The sequence below is a fragment of the Salmo salar genome, chromosome ssa28 (assembly GCF_905237065.1).
Source record: "Salmo salar chromosome ssa28, Ssal_v3.1, whole genome shotgun sequence".
NCBI lineage: Eukaryota > Metazoa > Chordata > Actinopteri > Salmoniformes > Salmonidae > Salmo > Salmo salar.
In genome coordinates, this window is record NC_059469.1 from 40671901 (window position 1) to 40693423 (window position 21523).

The 21523-nt window shown below is 47.2% G+C and overlaps 1 protein-coding gene across 2 annotated transcripts in view; it reads right to left on the bottom strand.

Annotated features, from left to right (window-relative positions):
- Positions 1-21523, bottom strand: part of LOC106590004 (AT-rich interactive domain-containing protein 4B) — a 194444-nt gene that overhangs the window by 35402 nt on the left and 137519 nt on the right. The window contains exons 16-18 of one of the 2 annotated variants that reach the window (XM_045710452.1): positions 19959-20179; positions 5041-5253; positions 1165-1249 (exon numbers count right to left, since the gene is read on the bottom strand). In XM_045710452.1, the coding sequence (XP_045566408.1) occupies positions 1165-1249; positions 5041-5253; positions 19959-20179 (519 nt within the window). The remainder of the gene's footprint in view (positions 1-1164; positions 1250-5040; positions 5254-19958; positions 20180-21523) is intronic. The other variant, XM_045710453.1, reaches the window with a different exon arrangement.

A 21523-nucleotide genomic window follows, 5' to 3' on the forward strand; every position in this document is an offset into this window, starting at 1 on the left:
ACTGAGTCAGGTTTGTAGCCCTCCTCGCTCGGATACACTTTTTCAGATCTGCCCACAAATTTTCTATGGGATTGAGGTCAGGGCTTTGTGATGGGGCTTTGCCATTTTGCCACACCTTTGGAAGTATGCTTGGGGTCATTGTCCATTTGGAAAACCCATTTGCAACCAAGCTTTAACTTCCTGACTGATGTCTTGAGATGTTGCTTCAATATATCCACATAATTTTCCTCGCTCATGATGCCATCTATTTTGTGAAGTGCACCAGTCCCTCCTGCAGCAAAGCACCCCCACAACATGATGCTGCCACCCCCGTGCTTCACGGTTGGGATGGTGTTCTTCGGCTTGCAAGCCTCCCCCTTCTTCCTCCAAACATAACGATGGTCATTATGGCCAAACAGTTCCATTTTTGTTTCATCAGACCAGAGGACGTTTCTCCAAAAAGTACGATCTTTGTCCCCATGTGCAGTTGCAAACCGCAGTCTGGCTTTTTTATGCCGGTTTTGGAGCAGTGGCTTCTTCCTTGCTGAGCAGCCTTTCAGGTTATGTCGATATAGGACTCGTTTTATTGTGGATATAGATACTTTTGTACCTGTTTCCTCCAGCATCTTCACAAGGTCCTTTGCTGTTGTTCTGGGATTGATTTGCACTTTTCACACCAAAGTACATTCATCTCTAGGAGACAGAACACGTCTCCTTCCTGAGCGGTATGACGGCTGCGTTGTCCCATGGTGTTTATACTTGCGTACTATTGTTTGTACAGATGAATGTGGTACCTTCAGGTGTTTGGAAATTGCTCTCAAGGTACACCTCCAATTGACTCAAATGATGTCAATTAGCCTATCAGAAGCTTCTAAAGCCATGACATCATTTTCTGGAATTTTCCAAGCTGTTTAAAGGCACAGTCAACTTAGTGGATGTAAACTTCTGACCCACTGGAATTGTGATACAGTGAATTATGTGAAATAATCTGTCTGTAAACAATTGTTTGAAAAATGACTTGTGTCATGCACAAAGTAGATGTCCTAACTGACTTGCCAAAACTATAGTTTGTTAACAAGAAATGTGTGGAGTTTTAATGACTCCAACCTAAGTGTATGTAAACTTCCGACTGCAGCTGTATATGCAAAATAGAATTACAATTTTTTAAATTAATATTTCTCCTACCTTTATTTTCTTGCGGTGCTTGATCTTCTGAACATTCTTATTGGCCGGACGTACAATCTTGTCGGCTTTGACCCACTCGTCATATCTGGCGGGAAAGATGGAGACAAAGGGTCAATCACAGGTCAAAAGTAACGGATATAGCTTTATCCCAAATGACACCCTATTCCCTATATAGTGCAATACTTTTGACAAACACTATGGGATTCCCTACAGGCCCTGGTCAAAAGTGGTGCACTACATAGGGAGCCTAAAAAGTATTATCACAGAGACATTAAACCCTCTACCGTCTGTCTGAGAATCCACCACCCCGCTGACCACAGACATAAACCCTCTACCGTCTGAATAAGACATTAATGAAAATAAACCCACATTATATTATGGAATAAGACATTAATGAAGATAAATCCACATTATATTATGGAATAAGACATTAATGAAGATAAATCCACATTATATTATGGAATAAGACAACCTTAATGAAGATAAACCCACATTATATTATGGAATAAGATATTAATGAAGATAAACCCACATTATATTATGGAATAAGATATTAATGAAGATAAACCCACATTATATTATGGAATAAGACATTAATGAAGATAAATCCACATTATATTATGGAATAAGACATTAATGAAGATAAACCCACATTATATTATGGAATAAGACAACGTTAATGAAGATAAACCCACATTATATTATGGAAAAAGATATTAATGAAGATAAACACTACCCAGAGATTCTACAGAACGTTACTACCCAGAGATTCTACAGAACGTTACTACCCAGAGATTCTACAGAACATTACTACCCAGAGATTCTACAGAACGTTACTACCCAGAGATTCTACAGAACATTACTACCCAGAGCTACTGCTCATCTACAGAACGTTACTACCCAGAGATTCTACAGAACGTTACTACCCAGAGATTCTACAGAACGTTACTACCCAGAGATTCTACAGAACGTTACTACCCAGAGATTCTACAGAACGTTACTACCCAGAGATTCTACAGAACGTTACTACCCAGAGATTCTACAGAACGTTACTACCCAGAGATTCTACAGAACGTTACTACCCAGAGATTCTACAGAACGTTACTACCCAGAGATTCTACAGCACGTTACTACCCAGAGATTCTACAGAACGTTACTACCCAGAGATTCTACAGAACGTTACTACCCAGAGATTCTACAGAACGTTACTACCCAGAGATTCTACAGAACGTTACTACCCAGAGATTCTACAGAACGTTACTACCCAAGACACAGTAACGCAGAGAGATGAGACACTGCTCAACCACAAAACGACAGTAAGACAATGACATCACTACATTGGTCTCACTGCGAAAAGCTCCTCTCTGTTGTGTCTGTCTCACGATACCCTTATGTATGCCAACTCCATTTCTACAGAGTAACACTGTAATACCCCGTCTCTAGCCCAGGGGGGAGAGGGGAGTATACCCTGTCTCTGGCCCAGGGGGGAGAGGGGGGAGAATACCCTGTCTCTAGCCCAGGGGGTAGAGGGGAGAGAATACCCTGTCTCTAGCCCAGGGGGGGAGGGGAGAGGGGAGTATACCCTGTCTCTAGCCCAGGGGGAGAGGGGAGTATACCCTGTCTCTAGCCCAGGGGGGAGGGGAGAGGGGAGTATACCCTGTCTCTAGCCCAGGGGGAGAGGGGAGAGGGGAGTATACCCTGTCTCTAGCCCAGGGGGAGGGGAGTATACCCTGTCTCTAGCCCAGGGGGAGAGGGGAGAGGGGAGAATACCCTGTCTCTAGCCCAGGGGGAGAGGGGAGAGAATACCCTGTCTCTAGCCCAGGTGGGGAGGTGAGAGAATACCCTGTCTCTAGCCCAGGGGGGAGAGGTGAGAGGGGAGTATACCCTGTCTCTGGCCCAGGGGGGAGAGGGGAGAGAGGAGTATACCCTGTCTCTGGCCCAGGGGGGAGAGGGGAGAGAATACCCTGTCTCTGGCCCAGGGGGGAGAGGGGAGAGAGGAGTATACCCTGTCTCTGGCCCAGGGGGAGAGGGGAGAGAATACCCTGTCTCTAGCCCAGGGGGAGAGGTGAGAGGGGAGTATACCCTGTCTCTAGCCCAGGGGGAGAGGGGAGTATACCCCGTCTCTAGCCCAGGGGGAGAGGGGAGAATACCCTGTCTCTAGCCCAGGGGGGAGAGGGGAGAGGTGAGTATACCCTGTCTCTAGCCCAGGGGGGAGAGGGGAGAGAATACCCTGTCTCTAGCCCAGGGGGAGAGGGGAGAGGGGAGTATACCCTGTCTCTAGCCCAGGGGGAGAGGGGAGAGAATACCCTGTCTCTAGCCCAGGGGGAGAGGGGAGAGGGGAGTATACCCCGTCTCTAGCCCAGGGGGAGAGGGGAGAATACCCTGTCTCTAGCCCAGGGGGAGAGGTGAGTATACCCTGTCTCTAGCCCAGGGGGAGAGGGGAGAGAATACCCTGTCTCTAGCCCAGGGGGAGAGGGGAGAGGGGAGTATACCCTGTCTCTAGCCCAGGGGGAGAGGGGAGAGAGGAGTATACCCTGTCTCTAGCCCAGGGGGAGAGGGGAGAGGGGAGAGGGGAGAGAGGAGTATACCCTGTCTCTAGCCCAGGGGGAGGGGGGAGTATACCCTGTCTCTAGCCCAGGGGGGAGAGGGGAGAGAATACCCTGTCTCTAGCCCAGAGGGGAGAGGGGAGAGGGGAGTATACCCTGTCTCTAGCCCAGGGGGGAGAGGTGAGAGAATACCCTGTCTCTAGCCCAGGGGGGAGAGGGGAGAGAGGAGTATACCCTGTCTCTATCCCAGGGGGAGAGGTGAGAGAATACCCTGTCTCTAGCCCAGGGGGAGAGGGGAGAGAGGAGTATACCCTGTCTCTATCCCAGGGGGGAGAGGTGAGAGAATACCCTGTCTCTAGCCCAGGGGGGAGAGGTGAGAGAATACCCTGTCTCTGGCCCGGGGGGAGAGGGGGGAGAGAGGAGTATACCCTGTCTCTAGCCCGGGGGAGAGGGGAGAGGGGAGAGAGGTGAGTATACCCTGTCTCTGGCCCAGGGGGGAGAGGGGGGAGAGAGGAGTATACCCTGTCTCTAGCCCGGGGGGAGAGGGGAGAGGGGAGAGAGGTGAGTATACCCTGTCTCTGGCCCAGGGGGGTGAGAGGGGAGAGGTGAGAATACACTGTCTCTAGCCCAGGGGGAGAGGGGAGAGAGGAGTATACCCTGTCTCTAGCCCAGGGGGGAGAGGGGAGAGAGGAGTATACCCTGTCTCTAGCCCAGGGGGAGAGGGGAGAGAGGAGTATACCCTGTCTCTAGCCCAGGGGGAGAGGTGAGAGAATACCCTGTCTCTAGCCCAGGGGGGAGAGGGGAGTATACCCTGTCTCTAGCCCATGGGGGGGAGGGGAGTATACCCTGTCTCTAGCCCAGGGGGGAGAGGTGAGAGAATACCCTGTCTCTAGCCCAGGGGGGAGAGGTGAGTATACCCTGTCTCAGTCATCCACAGTACACGGAAAAACTTTAATATGGTTACATCTGTCCCGTCTATAGACTACTTAGACAAACAGTGGGGGGGACAGACAGACAGACGGACAAGCGAGGGACAGAAACTTTAGTCAACACTTTAAAATGTCAACAGTGTTATTATCATGTTACTGATTGACCCAATTCTCTATTTTGGCCAGTAGATGGTGACAGTGTAAAAAGACATTAGTCCTGATAAAGAAAGGAACTGTGTTCGATTTAGATGGATAATAATCAGAGAGTATCCTACTGTATTATTACTATAAGGGACATACCCATTTAAATAGTCATCCAATCAAAGCCAGAGGATAGATAGGCATTATAATAAAGGTTGTGAGGTCATATTCCCCAGGGCTGTGTGTCCTGCTAATCTTACCTGACGTTCCAGCCACAGTAGTGGACCAGGTAGAGCACCTCTCCACCCTCCAGGTCAGCCTCTTTCACAGTGGCCTGGTACGTCTTCAGGCTGCGACCGCGCCCATACCTCACCTGCACCGTCATCCCCGGGGGGTAACACTCAAACTCCTCCCCTTCCTCCCCCAGATCCTCATCATCACCACCATCGCCCTCCTGACTGGAGCTCTCATCCCTGAAATCAATGAAACACAGTTCAGCTTCCTGTTCATTTCCTGGTCCTAGGCTTCCCATAATGCACAATCACCACAACCCCCACACCCAACAACAAAACCCACTTTCACTACCTGGCAGTAGGAGGACCAACAACAATCCCCTGGCCCATGGAATGTGTTAAACCCCCCTAGTCTCCAAGCCACTACTACTAAATAACCCCCCTAGCCTCCAAGCTACTACTACTAAATAACCCCCCTAGCCTCCAAGCCACTACTACTAAATAACCCCCCCAGCCTCCACTACTACTACTAAATAACCCCCCCCAGCCTCCACTACTACTAAATAACCCCCCCTAGCCTCCACTACTACTAAATAACCCCCCCCAGCCTCCACTACTACTAAATAACCCCCCCTAGCCTCCAACCACTACTACTAAATAACCCCCCCAGCCTCCACTACTACTAAATAACCCCCCAGCCTCCACTACTACTAAATAACCCCCCTAGCCTCCACTACTACTAAATAACCCCCTAGCCTCCAAGCCCTACTACTAAATAACCCCCCAGCCTCCAAGCCACTACTACTAAATAACCCCCCAGCCTCCAAGCCACTACTACTAAATAACCCCCCAGCCTCCAAGCCACTACTACTAAATAACCCCCCAGCCTCCACTACTACTAAATAACCCCCCTAGCCTCCAAGCCACTACTACTAAATAACCCCCCTAGCCTCCACTACTACTAAATAACCCCCCTAGCCTCCAAGCCACTACTACTAAATAACCCCCCTAGCCTCCACTACTACTAAATAACCCCCCTAGCCTCCAAGCCACTACTACTAAATAACCCCCCTAGCCTCCACTACTACTAAATAACCCCCCCAGCCTCCAAGCCACTACTACTAAATAACCCCCCAGCCTCCAGCCCTACTACTAAATAACCCCCCTAGCCTCCAAGCCACTACTACTAAATAACCCCCCTAGCCTCCACTACTACTAAATAACCCCCCTAGCCTCCACTACTACTAAATAACCCCCCTAGCCTCCAAGCCACTACTACTAAATAACCCACCCCAGCCTCCACTACTACTAAATAACCCCCCTAGCCTCCACTACTACTAAATAACCCCCCTAGCCTCCACTACTACTAAATAACCCCCCCTAGCCTCCAAGCCACTACTACTAAATAACCCCCCCAGCCTCCACTACTACTAAATAACCCCCCTAGCCTCCACTACTACTAAATAACCCCCCTAGCCTCCACTACTACTAAATAACCCCCCTAGCCTCCACTACTACTAAATAACCCCCTAGCCTCCACTACTACTAAATAACCCCCTAGCCTCCACTACTACTAAATAACCCCCTAGCCTCCACTACTACTAAATAACCCCCCTAGCCTCCACTACTACTAAATAAACCCCCCTAGCCTCCACTACTACTAAACAACCCCCCTAGCCTCCAAGCCAATACTACTAAATAAACCCCCTAGCCTCCACTACTACTAAATAACCCCCCTAGCCTCCACTACTACTAAATAACCCCCCCTAGCCTCAACTACTACTAAATACCCCCCCTAGCCTCAACTACTACTAAATACCCCCCTAGCCTCCACTACTACTAAATAACCCCCCTAGCCTCCACTACTACTAAATAACCCCCCTAGCCTCCACTACTACTAAATAACCCCCCTAGCCTCCACTACTACTAAATAACCCCCTAGCCTCCACTACTACTAAATAACCCCCCTAGCCTCCAATACTACTAAATAACCCCCCAGCCTCCACTACTACTAAATAACCCCCCTAGCCTCCACTACTACTAAATAACCCCCTAGCCTCCACTACTACTAAATAACCCCCTAGCCTCCACTACTACTAAATAACCCCCTAGCCTCCACTACTACGAAATAAACCCCCTAGCCTCCACTACTACTAAATAACCCCCCCTAGACTCAACTACTACTAAATAACCCCCCTAGCCTCCACTACTACTAAATAAACCCCCTAGCCTCCACTACTACTAAATAACCCCCCTAGCCTCCACTACTACTAAATAACCCCCCCTAGCCTCCACTACTACTAAATAACCCCCCTAGCCTCCACTACTACTAAATAACCCCCCTAGCCTCCACTACTACTAAATAACCCCCCCTAGCCTCCAAGCCACTACTACTAAATAACCCCCCCTAGCCTCCAAGCCACTACTACTAAATAACCCCCCTAGCCTCCACTACTACTAAATAACCCCCCTAGCCTCCACTACTACTAAATACCCCCCTAGCCTCCACTACTACTAAATAACCCCCCTAGCCTCCACTACTACTAAATAACCCCCCTAGCCTCCACTACTACTAAATAAACCCCCCTAGCCTCCACTACTACGAAATACCCCCCTAGCCTCCACTACTACTAAATAACCCCCTAGGCTCCACTACTACTAAATAACCCCCCTAGCCTCCACTACTACTAAATAACCCCCTAGCCTCCACTACTACTAAATAACACCCCTAGCCTCCACTACTACTAAATAACCCCCTAGCCTCCATTACTACTAAATAACCCCCCTAGCCTCCAAGCCACTACTACTAAATAACCCCCTAGCCTCCACTACTACTAAATAACCCCCCTAGCCTCCACTACTACTAAATAACCCCCCTAGCCTCCACTACTACTAAATAACCCCCCTAGCCTCCACTACTACTAAATAACCCCCCTAGCCTCCACTACTACTAAATAACCCCCCTAGCCTCCACTACTACTAAATACCCCCCTAGCCTCCACTACTACTAAATAACCCCCCTAGCCTCCACTACTACTAAATAACCCCCTAGCCTCCACTACTACTAAATACCCCCCTAGCCTCCACTACTACTAAATAACCCCCCTAGCCTCCACTACTACTAAATAACCCCCTAGCCTCCACTACTACTAAATAACCCCCCTAGCCTCCACTACTACTAAATAACCCCCCTAGCCTCCACTACTACTAAATAACCCCCCTAGCCTCCACTACTACTAAATAACCCCCCTAGCCTCCACTACTACTAAATAAACCCCCTAGCCTCCACTACTACTAACCCCCCTAGCCTCCACTACTACTAAATAAACCCCCCTAGTCTCCACTACTACTAAATAACCCCCCTAGGCTCCACTACTACTAAATAACCCCCCTAGCCTCCACTACTACTAAATAACCCCCTAGCCTCCACTACTACTAAATAACCCCCTAGCCTCCACTACTACTAAATAACCCCCCCAGCCTCCACTACTACTAAATAACCCCCCTAGCCTCCAAGCCACTACTACTAAATAACCCCCTAGCCTCCACTACTACTAAATAACCCCCTAGCCTCCACTACTACTAAATAACCCCCCTAGCCTCCACTACTACTAAATAACCCCCTAGCCTCCACTACTACTAAATAACCCCCCTAGCCTCCACTACTACTAAATAACCCCCTAGCCTCCACTACTACTAAATAACCCCCTAGCCTCCACTACTACTAAATAACCCCCCTAGGCCCCAAGCCACTACTACTAAATAACCCCCTAGCCTCCACTACTACTAAATAACCCCCCTAGGCCCCAAGCCACTACTACTAAATAACCCCCCTAGCCTCCACTACTACTAAATAACCCCCTAGCCTCCACTACTACTAAATAACCCCCCCTAGCCTCCACTACTACTAAATAACCCCCCTAGCCTCCACTACTACTAAATAACCCCCTAGCCTCCACTACTACTAAATAACCCCCCTAGCCTCCACTACTACTAAATAACCCCCTAGCCTCCACTACTACTAAATAACCCCCTAGCCTCCACTACTACTAAATAACCCCCTAGGCCCCAAGCCACTACTACTAAATAACCCCCCTAGCCTCCACTACTACTAAATAACCCCCCCTAGCCTCCACTACTACTAAATAACCCCCCTAGCCTCCACTACTACTAAATAACCCCCTAGCCTCCACTACTACTAAATAACCCCCCTAGCCTCCACTACTACTAAATAACCCCCCTAGCCTCCACTACTACTAAATAACCCCCCTAGCCTCCACTACTACTAAATAACCCCCCTAGCCTCCACTACTACTAAATAACCCCCCCAGGCTCCACTACTACTAAATAACCCCCTAGCCTCCACTACTACTAAATAACCCCCCCTAGGCTCCACTACTACTAAATAACCCCCCTAGCCTCCACTACTACTAAATAACCCCCCTAGCCTCCACTACTACTAAATAACCCCCCTAGCCTCCACTACTACTAAATAACCCCCTAGCCTCCACTACTACTAAATAACCCCCCTAGCCTCCACTACTACTAAATAAACCCCCCTAGCCTCCACTACTACTAAACTACTACTAAATACTACTAAATAATGGGGACAGTATGAGCGTTATATAAATACTACTATGCCACAAACACTTCTTCATTATAACTATATGTCATCTTGCCTTGGTCTGGTCCTCTGTGGACTTCCACTACATCTAGGCCACTCAACCCTACATCCATACCACATAAACATCACTCATTGACTTGAGGTTTTAGTTGAGTTGTAGTAGGTAAAGCAGCCACAAGGGGGTGCTATAGTACACAGTCAGAGCTGGAGAGAAGGGAGGGGTGGTAGGGCAGGGTTTCAGGACACTGAGGCAGATAATGCAGGTTGGCACAGCAAAGCACAGCAAAGCACAGCAGTTTGAGGCTGTTGTGTACAGTAGTAACGTGAGACAGGAAGTACAGTCAAGATACCCAAATCCAGGTTTGCTCCCACAACCTCACCAGACTGGTCCCAGATCTGTAGTCTCCTCTTATAGTCTGGTCCCAGATCTGTGGTCTCCTCCTATAGCCTGGTCCCAGATCTGTGGTCTCCTCCTATAGTCTGGTCCCAGATCTGTGGTCTCCTCCTATAGTCTGGTCCCAGATCTGTGATCTCCTCCTATAGCCTGGTCCCAGATCTGTGATGATCCTATAGCCTGGTCCCAGATCTGTAGTCTCCTCTTATAGTCTGGTCCCAGATCTGTGATCTCCTCCTGTAGTCTGGTCCCAGATCTGTGATCTCCTTCTATAGCCTGGTCCCAGATCTGTGATGATCCTATAGCCTGGTCCCAGATCTGTGATGATCCTATAGCCTGGTCCCAGATCTGTGGTCTCCTCCTATAGCCAGGTCCCAGATCTGTGGTCTTCCTCTTATAGTCTGGTCCCAGATCTGTGATCTCCTTCTATAGTCTGGTGTCAGATCTGTGATCTCCTCCTATAGCCTGGTCCCAGATCTGTAGTCTCCTCTTATAGTCTGGTCCCAGATCTGTGGTCTCCTCCTATAGTCTGGTCCCAGATCTGTGATCTCCTTCTATAGTCTGGTCCCAGATCTGTGGTCTCCTCCTATAGTCTGGTCCCAGATCTGTGGTCTCCTCCTATAGCCTGGTCCCAGATCTGTGATCTCCTCCTATAGCCTGGTCCCAGATCTGTGGTCTCCCTCTATAGTCTGGTCCCAGATCTGTAGTCTCCTCCCAGATCTGTGGTCTCCTTCTATAGTCTGGTCCCAGATCTGTGATGATCCTATAGCCTGGTCCCAGATCTGTGATCTCCTCCTATAGCCTGGTCCCAGATCTGTGGTCTCCTCCTATAGTCTGGTCCCAGATCTGTGATCTCCTCCTATAGTCTGGTCCCAGATCTGTGGTCTCCCTCTATAGTCTGGTCCCAGATCTGTAGTCTCCTCCCAGATCTGTGGTCTCCTTCTATAGTCTGGTCCCAGATCTGTGGTCTCCTCCTATAGTCTGGTCCCAGATCTGTAGTCTCCTCCCAGATCTGTGGTCTCCTTCTATAGTCTGGTCCCAGATCTGGGGTCTCCTCCTATAGTCTGGTCCCAGATCTGTGATCTCCTCCTATAGCCTGGTCCCAGATCTGTGATCTCCTCCTATAGTCTGGTCCCAGATCTGTGATCTCCTCCTATAGTCTGGTCCCAGATCTGTGATCTCCTCCTATAGCCTGGTCCCAGATCTGTGGTCTCCTCCTATAGTCTGGTCCCAGATCTGTGATGATCCTATAGCCTGGTCCCAGATCTGTGATGATCCTATAGCCTGGTCCCAGATCTGTGATGATCCTATAGCCTGGTCCCAGATCTGTGATGATCCTATAGCCTGGTCCCAGATCTGTAGTCTCCCGCTATAGACTGGTCCCAGATCTGTAGTCTCCCGCTATAGACTGGTCCCAGATCTGTAGTCTCCCGCTATAGACTGGTCCCAGATCTGTGATCTCCTCCTATAGTCTGGTCCCAGATCTGTAGTCTCCTCCTATAGCCTGGTCCCAGATCTGTGGTCTCCTCCTATAGCCTGGTCCCAGATCTGTGGTCTCCCTCTATAGACTGGTCCCAGATCTGTGGTCTCCCTCTATAGACTGGTCCCAGATCTGTATTTTATTTTTTGTTTGTGCTCATGCCAACTCCATGTTCATGGTCAAGCCAAACATGACAACGAGTGACAAGGAGTTGGCATGATAGCACAAACAGACTGGCACTCAGGCTACAACTCCATTACTACTGCAGCCACACGCGCAGAAATTAAAATGCAGTCACTCAGTGCACGGCAGTCAGGTCTAGTCAGGAGTCCAAGCATTTCAATCAACTGAGAGCCAACAGGAGGTCCCGAACGATGATTCAGTGGTGAAATCTAACTCAGACAGTCTGTTCTGCTTCAAGCAGGACCCAGCCTTGCTAAATACTGCCATGTCCTCCTGTCTGTCTAGAGTGAACCAACACAACTACAGTACTGTGGTTCCACTATATAACCCCAAAAAATAAATTAAACATTTTGGTTTCTGCCAAGACAGGATATTAAAGGGATCGTGTGAGATTTTGGCAATTTAAGTAATTCCTTTATTGCTCTAGAGTCAGATGAAAGCATGGATACCATTGCTGTGTCTGTTCGCAGTTTGAATGAAGTTGCAAACCTAGCAGCAAAATAAACTACCTTCAAACTCCATGTACAGATACAGATACTGGACACGGTGACATACACATGGTATCCACGTGTTCATCTGACTCTGGGGAAGCAGACAAAGTCTTGCACTATCCCTTTAAGACCAGAGTGACGAGTTACAACCTGCATTGGTGGCAAACAGTGACTACCGCCCACCACCTCATCACCCTACAGTCCAGTGGTGTGAATGAGAACCAGGAGACTACAGCCCACCTCATCACTCTACAGTCCAGTGGTGTGAATGAGAACCAGGAGACTACAGCCCACCTCATCACCCTACAGTCCAGTGGTGTGAATGAGAACCAGGAGACTACAGCCCACCTCATCACCCTACAGTCCAGTGGTGTGAATGAGAACCAGGAGACTACAGCCCACCTCATCACTCTACAGTCCAGTGGTGTGAATGAGAACCAGGAGACTACAGCCCACCTCATCACTCTACAGTCCAGTGGTGTGAATGAGAACCAGGAGACTACAGCCCACCTCATCACTCTACAGTCCAGTGGTGTGAATGAGAACCAGGAGACTACAGCCACCTCATCACTCTACAGTCCAGTGGTGTGAATGAGAACCAGGAGACTACAGCCACCTCATCACTCTACAGTCCAGTGGTTTGAATGAGAACCAGGAGAGTACAGACAAATTAGTGCATTCAGCCGTTGCTTACAGGTGTAAAAAAATCGAGCACACAGCCATGCAATCTCCATAGACAAACATTGGCAGTAGAATGGCCCGTACTAAAGAGCTCTAGTCAACAGTCCACCACATACAGGTGGGTCTGTCCCTTCACAGCCTAGTCAACAGTCCTTCACACACAGGTGGGTCTGTCCCTTCACAGCCTAGTCAACAGTCCTTCACAGCCTAGTCAACAGTCCACCACATACAGGTGGGTCTGTCCCTTCACAGCCTAGTCAACAGTCCTTCACACACAGGTGGGTCTGTCCCTTCACAGCCTAGTCAACAGTCCTTCACAGCCTAGTCAACAGTCCACCACATACAGGTGGGTCTGTCCCTTCACAGCCTAGTCAACAGTCCACCACATACAGGTGGGTCTGTCCCTTCACAGCCTAGTCAACAGTCCACCACACACAGGTGGGTCTGTCCCTTCACAGCCTAGTCAACAGTCCTTCACACACAGGTGGGTCTGTCCCTTCACAGCCTAGTCAACAGTCCACCACATACAGGTGGGTCTGTCCCTTCACAGCCTAGTCAACAGTCCACCACATACAGGTGGGTCTGTCCCTTCACAGCCTAGTCAACAGTCCACCACATACAGGTGGGTCTGTCCCTTCACAGCCTAGTCAACAGTCCTTCACAGCCTAGTCAACAGTCCACCACATACAGGTGGGTCTGTCCCTTCACAGCCTAGTCAACAGTCCTTCACAGCCTAGTCAACAGTCCACCACATACAGGTGGGTCTGTCCCTTCACAGCCTAGTCAACAGTCCACCACACACAGGTGGGTCTGTCCCTTCACAGCCTAGTCAACAGTCCACCACATACAGGTGGGTCTGTCCCTTCACAGCCTAGTCAACAGTCCATCACATACAGGTGGGTCTGTCCCTTCACAGCCTAGTCAACAGTCCTTCACAGCCTAGTCAACAGTCCATCACATACAGGTGGGTCTGTCCCTTCACAGCCTAGTCAACAGTCCTTCACAGCCTAGTCAACAGTCCTTCACAGCCTAGTCAACAGTCCACCACATACAGGTGGGTCTGTCCCTTCACAGCCTAGTCAACAGTCCATCACATACAGGTGGGTCTGTCCCTTCACAGCCTAGTCAACAGTCCACCACATACAGGTGGGTCTGTCCCTTCACAGCCTAGTCAACAGTCCATCACATACAGGTGGGTCTGTCCCTTCACAGCCTAGTCAACAGTCCACCACATACAGGTGGGTCTGTCCCTTCACAGCCTAGTCAACAGTCCACCACATACAGGTGGGTCTGTCCCTTCACATACTCAGTACATTTTAGCCCTCAGAACAAATATGTCAACGCTGACTGACTGACTAGCTAGCTGACTGATTGACTAGTTAGCTGACTGACTGACTAGCTAGCTGACTGACTGACTAGCTAGTTGGCTAACTGACTGACTGATTGACTAGTTAGCTGTCTGATTGACTAGCTAGCTGGCTGATTGATTAGTTAGCTGACTGACTGACTAGCTAGCTGACTGGCTAGCTAGCTAGCTGACTGGCTAGCTAGCTAGCTGACTGATTGACTTGCTAGTTTACTGACTAGCTAGCTAGCTAGCTGACTGACTGACTGACTAGCTAGCTGACTGACTAGCTAGCTGACTGATTGACTAGCTGACTGATTGACTAGCTAGCTGACTGACTGATTGACTAGCTAGCTAGCTGACTGATTGATTAGTTAGCTGACTGGCTAGCTAGCTAGCTGACTGATTGACTAGCTAGTTGATTGACTAGCTAGCTGACTGACTGATTGACTAGCTAGCTGACTGACTGACTAGCTAGCTGACTAGCTAGCTGACTGTCTGACTAGCTGACTGACTAGCTAGATGAATGATTGACTAGTTAGCTAGCTGACTGACTAGCTAGTTAGATAGCTGACTGACTAGCTAGTTAGCTGACTGATTGATTGACTAGCTGACTGATTGACTAGCTAGCTGACTAGCTGACTGACTGACTAGCTAGCTGACTGACTAGCTACTTGGCTAGCTGACTGACTAACTAGCTGACTGATTGACTAGCTGACTGGCTAGCTAGCTGACTGATTGACTAGCTATCTAGCTGACTGCTTGACTAGCTAGCTGACTGACTAGCTAGCTGACTGATTGACTAGCTAGCTGACTGATTGACTAGCTAGCTGACTGATTGACTAGCTAGCTGACTGATTGACTAGCTAGCTGACTGACTATCTAGCTGACTGATTGACTAGCTAGCTGACTGACTAGCTAGCTGACTGATTGACTAGTTAGCTGACTGAGCAGCCAAAGCCATGTGTCTGACTAAACAGCCCTACTGCACGGAGAGTGAGAGCCATATACAGCACAGAATCAAAAAGACTAGAGGCACTAGAGGGGCACCAGAGGGGCACCAGAGGGGCACAGTAACGGCACCAGAGGGGCACCAGAGGGGCACCAGAGGGGCACAGTAACGGCACTAGAGGGGCACCAGAGGGTAACGGCACCAGAGGGTAACGGCACCAGAGGGTAACGGCACCAGAGGGTAACGGCACCAGAGGGTAACGGCACCAGAGGGTAACGGCAAATGAAATGCTGAATACAACAGGTGTAGTAGACCTCACAGTGAAATGCTGAATACAACAGGTGTAGTAGACCTCACAGTGAAATGCTGAATACAACAGGTGTAGACCTCACAGTGAAATGCTGAATACAACAGGTGTAGTAGACCTCACAGTGAAATGCTGAATACAACAGGTGTAGTAGACCTCACAGTGAAATGCTGAATACAACAGGTGTAGTAGACCTCACAGTGAAATGCTGAATACAACAGGTGTAGTAGACCTCACAGTGAAATGCTGAATACAACAGGTGTAGTAGACCTCACAGTGAAACGCTGAATACAACAGGTGTAGTAGACCTCACAGTGAAACGCTGAATACAACAGGTGTAGTAGACCTCACAGTGAAATGCTGAATACAACAGGTGTAGTAGACCTCACAGTGAAATGCTGAATACAACAGGTGTAGTAGACCTCACAGTGAAATGCTGAATACAACAGGTGTAGTAGACCTCACAGTGAAATGCTGAATACAACAGGTGTAGTAGACCTCACAGTGAAATGCTGAATACAACAGGTGTAGTAGACCTCACAGTGAAATGCTGAATACAACAGGTGTAGTAGACCTCACAGTGAAATGCTGAATACAACAGGTGTAGTAGACCTCACAGTGAAATGCTGAATACAACAGGTGTAGTAGACCTCACAGTGAAATGCTGAATACAACAGGTGTAGTAGACCTCACAGTGAAATGCTGAATACAACAGGTGTAGTAGACCTCACAGTGAAATGCTGAATACAACAGGTGTAGTAGACCTCACAGTGAAATGCTGAATACAACAGGTGTAGTAGACCTCACAGTGAAATGCTGAATACAACAGGTGTAGTAGACCTCACAGTGAAATGCTGAATACAACAGGTGTAGTAGACCTCACAGTGAAATGCTGAATACAACAGGTGTAGTAGACCTCACAGTGAAATGCTGAATACAACAGGTGTAGTAGACTTCACAGTGAAATGCTGAATACAACAGGTGTAGTAGACCTCACAGTGAAATGCTGAATACAACAGGTGTAGTAGACCTCACAGTGAAATGCTGAATACAACAGGTGTAGTAGACCTCACAGTGAAATGCTGAATACAACAGGTGTAGTAGACCTCACAGTGAAATGCTGAATACAACAGGTGTAGTAGACCTCACAGTGAAATGCTGAATACAACAGGTGTAGTAGACCTCACAGTGAAATGCTGAATACAACAGGTGTAGTAGACCTCACAGTGAAATGCTGAATACAACAGGTGTAGTAGACCTCACAGTGAAATGCTGAATACAACAGGTGTAGTAGACCTTACAGTGAAATGCTGAATACAACAGGTGTAGTAGACCTCACAGTCAAATGCTGAATACAACAGGTGTAGTAGACCTCACAGTGAAATGCTGAATACAACAGGTGTAGTAGACCTTACAGTGAAATGCTGAATACAACAGGTGTAGTAGACCTCACAGTGAAATGCTGAATACAACAGGTGTAGTAGACCTCACAGTGAAATGCTGAATACAACAGGTGTAGTAGACCTTACAGTGAAATGCTGAATACAACAGGTGTAGTAGACCTTACGGTGAAATGCTGAATACAACAGGTGTAGTAGACCTTACGGTGAAATGCTGAATACAACAGGTGTAGTAGACCTTACAGTGAAATGCTGAATACAACAGGTGTAGACCTCACAGTGAAATGCTGAATACAACAGGTGTAGTAGACCTCACAGTGAAATGCTGAATACAACAGGTGTAGTAGACCTTACGGTGAAATGCTGAATACAACAGGTGTAGTAGACCTTACGGTGAAATGCTGAATACAACAGGTGTAGTAGACCTCACAGTGAAATGCTGAATACAACAGGTGTAGTAGACCTCACCGTGAAATGTGCAAAAAAAGTATTAGTAGGTAAAGAAATAAAACAACAGTAGAGAGGTTATATACAGTAGAGAGGCTATATACAGTAGAGAGGCTATATACAGTAGAGAGGCTATATACAGGTTATATACAGTAGAGAGGCTATATACAGTAGAGAGGCTATATACAGTAGAGGCTATATACAGTAGAGAGGCTATATACAGTAGAGAGGCTATGTACAGTAGAGGGGATATATACAGTAGAGGCTATATACAGTAGAGGCTATATACAGTAGAGAGGCTATATACAGTAGAGAGGCTATATACAGTAGAGAGGCTATATACAGTAGAGAGGTTATATACAGTAGAGAGGCTATATACAGGTTATATACAGTAGAGAGGCTACATACAGTAGAGAGGCTATATACAGTAGAGAGGCTATATACAGTAGAGAGGCTACATATACAGTAGAGAGGCTATATACAGTAGAGAGGCTATATACAGTAGAGAGGCTATATACAGACAGATTAGGTTATATACAGTAGAGAGGCTATATACAGTAGAGAGGCTATATATACAGTAGAGAGGCTAAATATACAGTAGAGAGGCTATATACAGTAGAGAGGATATATACAGTAGAGAGGCTATATACAGTAGAGAGGCTATATACAGTAGAGAGGCTATATACAGTAGAGAGACTATATATACAGTAGAGAGGCTATATACAGGAGAGGCTATATACAGTAGAGAGGCTATATATACAGTAGAGAGGCTATATACAGGAGAGGCTATATACAGTAGAGAGGCTATATACAGTAGAGAGGCTATACACAGTAGAGAGGCTATATACAGTAGAGAGGCTATATACAGTTGAGGTTATATACAGTAGAGAGGCTATATACAGACAGATTAGGTTATATACAGTAGAGAGGCTATATACAGTAGAGAGGCTATATACAGTAGAGGCTATATACAGTAGAGAGGCTATATACAGTAGAGAGGCTATATACAGTAGAGGCTATATACAGTAGAGACGCTATATACAGTAGAGAGGCTATATACAGTAGAGAGGCTATATACAGTAGAGAGGCTATATACAGTAGAGAGGCTATACACAGTAGAGAGGCTATATACAGTAGAGAGGCTATATACAGTAGAGAGGCTATACACAGTAGAGAGGCTATATACAGTAGGGGCTATATACAGTTGAGGTTATACACAGTAGAGGGGCTATATACAGTAGAGAGGCTATATACAGTAGAGAGGCTATATACAGTAGCGAGGCTATATACAGTAGAGAGGCTATATACAGTAGAGAGGCTATATACAGGCACCAGTTAGTCAGGCTGATTGAGGTAATATGTACATGTAGATATGAGTAGAGCTCAGCCAGGGCAATAGAGAGTAGAGGGGCAGTAGAGTAGAGCTCAGCCAGGACAATAGAGAGTAGAGGGGGAGCAGAGTAGAGCTCAGCCAGGACAATAGAGAGTAGAGGGGCAGTAGAGTAGAGCTCAGCCAGGACAATAGAGAGTAGAGGGGGAGCAGAGTAGAGCTCAGCCAGGACAATAGAGAGTAGAGGGGCAGTAGAGTAGAGCTCAGCCAGGACAATAGAGAGTAGAGCTCAGCCAGGGTCCAGGAGGGAAGCTGCCTGTCTACAGCAGGTTAACAGTAGTTAATAAAGATGGTCAACCACCCAATGAAGCCAACTAGCAGACTCAGACACAACTCTTTAGCTGACAGGGATTGCCAATGGTATTATGCCATTAACTTTAGGCTACATAAGTATCAAGGGTGAATTTATTAAAAATATTTTAACAATTCAATGAGTACTGACACATGATTTGTGCGCACCACATTTTCTCACTTTTGGTCAAATTAAATCAGGTGTTATATCAGTGCTCAGTTCTAGGACCTCTCAATTATTGTTGTCAATGTACGACAATCATTGGAAGTTTAGTTTATGAATCCAGGACTGAGTGATAGGAGATGGGTTTATTACTGGAACACCTTGGGCATCTGTCAGCTGAAGAGTTCCACAGATAGAGAACTCCTTACGTTATCATTACTAGGGTTCCAGAAACGTTCACAGAATCCACAGGTTTATCTAGAAATCCTGGTCGGCGGGATTCTCCAACCAGGACTTCCAGAAAAGTCAGGAATTTGAGGATAGTTTCCAGGATTGTGCAACGCTCAAACGTACTGCCTAACACCCCCAGCCGTAGAGAGAGAACCATCTACCCAGAGCCAGAGAGGTCCTCCTCCTACCCAGAGAGGTCCTCCTCCTTCCCAGCCCCAGGGGGAGAGAACCACCTACCCAGAGAGGTCCTCCTCCTTCCCAGCCCCAGGGGGAGAGAACCACCTACCCAGCCCCAGGGGGAGAGAACCACCTACCCAGAGAGGTCCTCCTCCTACCCAGAGAGGTCCTCCTCCTTCCCAGCCCCAGGGGGAGAGAACCACCTACCCAGAGAGGTCCTCCTCCTACCCAGAGAGGTCCTCCTCCTACCCAGAGAGGTCCTCCTCCTACCCAGAGAGGTCCTCCTCCTACCCAGAGAGGTCCTCCTCCTACCCAGAGAGGTCCTCCTCCTTCCCAGCCCCAGGGGGAGAGAACCACCTACCCAGCCCCAGGGGGAGAGAACCACCTACCCAGAGAGGTCCTCCTCCTTCCCAGCCTCCTGCTCCTCATCGTAAGGTTCCAGATTCACTCCCTCCACTCTGAGGCAAGCAAATGAAGGCCCGTCTTCATCATCAGATTCATGCTTGTGATAATCATCTTCTTCCTCATTGTCATCATCACCTTCCCTCTCAGCCATCCTCTGCACAGGCTTCAGAGGTTCTGCCTCAGGTTTGTCCCTGGTCTTCTCCTCCTGTGGGGAGTGACATGGCGCTGTTACTTCATATCCTGTTTAACAATCATCTTATTGCATCATATCCTGTTTAACAATCATCTTATTATATCATATCCTGTTTAACAATCATCTTATTGCATCATATCCTGTTTAACAATCATCATACCCTGTTTATCAATCATCTTATTATATCATATCCTGTTTAACAATCATCTTATTATATCATATCCTGTTTAACAATCATCTTATTACATCATATCCTGTTTAAAAATCATCTTATTGCATCATATCCTGTTTATCAATCATCATATCCTGTTTATCAATTATTACATCATATCCTGTTTATCAATCATCATATTACATCATATTCTGTTTATCAATCATCTTATTACATCATATTCTGTTTAACAATCATCTTATTACATCATATCCTGTTTATCAATCATCATATCCTGTTTATCAATTATCTTATTACATCATATCCTGTTTATCAATCATCTTATTACATCATATCCTGTTTATCAATCATCATATTACATCATATCCTGTTTAACAATCATCTTATTGCATCATATCCTGTTTAACAATCATCCCTTAACAAATGTTACACATATAAACCCATCTAAAGTGAAAAACATACGTGGTCATCTAACTAAAGGTTAAAACACCAGAAATTGCATGTAAAGAATGTGTTTTGGCAACTGGTCTATGAACTTAATGTTTATTATTTTCATTGAATGCTCTGTCAAATACTGTATCTTTAAGTAATGTGGGCTGACGGGAGAAAAGGGGTGTCTGTTCGCACCAGGGAGAGAGTAATGCAATGCCGCTCTTGGGGGGGTCTGTGAACTAGGTTCGTCAGGTTCATTTCTGGAGAATTTAATCTGTAAAGTGTTTGTTTAGGTCTCTGTTAGGTGGCTGGAATACGCGTCAAGAATTCCCGTTCTGGCACGCCTCTTCAAACAGTGGATTATACCTCCAAACGGAGTTGAACGATTTAAAGATTTAAAGTCCTACTAATTAGCTAGTAAATGTTAACTTGCAGGCTCGCTAGCTAACGTTACGTATATGATCTGTGTAATAATATTATTCAAATCAGAAAATCATTTGCATTGCTAGTTATGGCCTAATGTTAGCTAGCTACCTGCAGAGTCATACTACAGCTATGGTAGAAGTATGAGTTGGGATTATGGTTCATTATTTAGCTAGCTAGCTAGCTGCATGTCTAAACAAAAGACTCCACTTCGTCAGATAATTACATGACCCATCAAGTTAGCCAGGTGTATTTGGAGGTGATTACCATCATCGATTGTGTACATGTCTAGATAATGGAGACCCGTCCACTTAGCTAGATGTGATTAC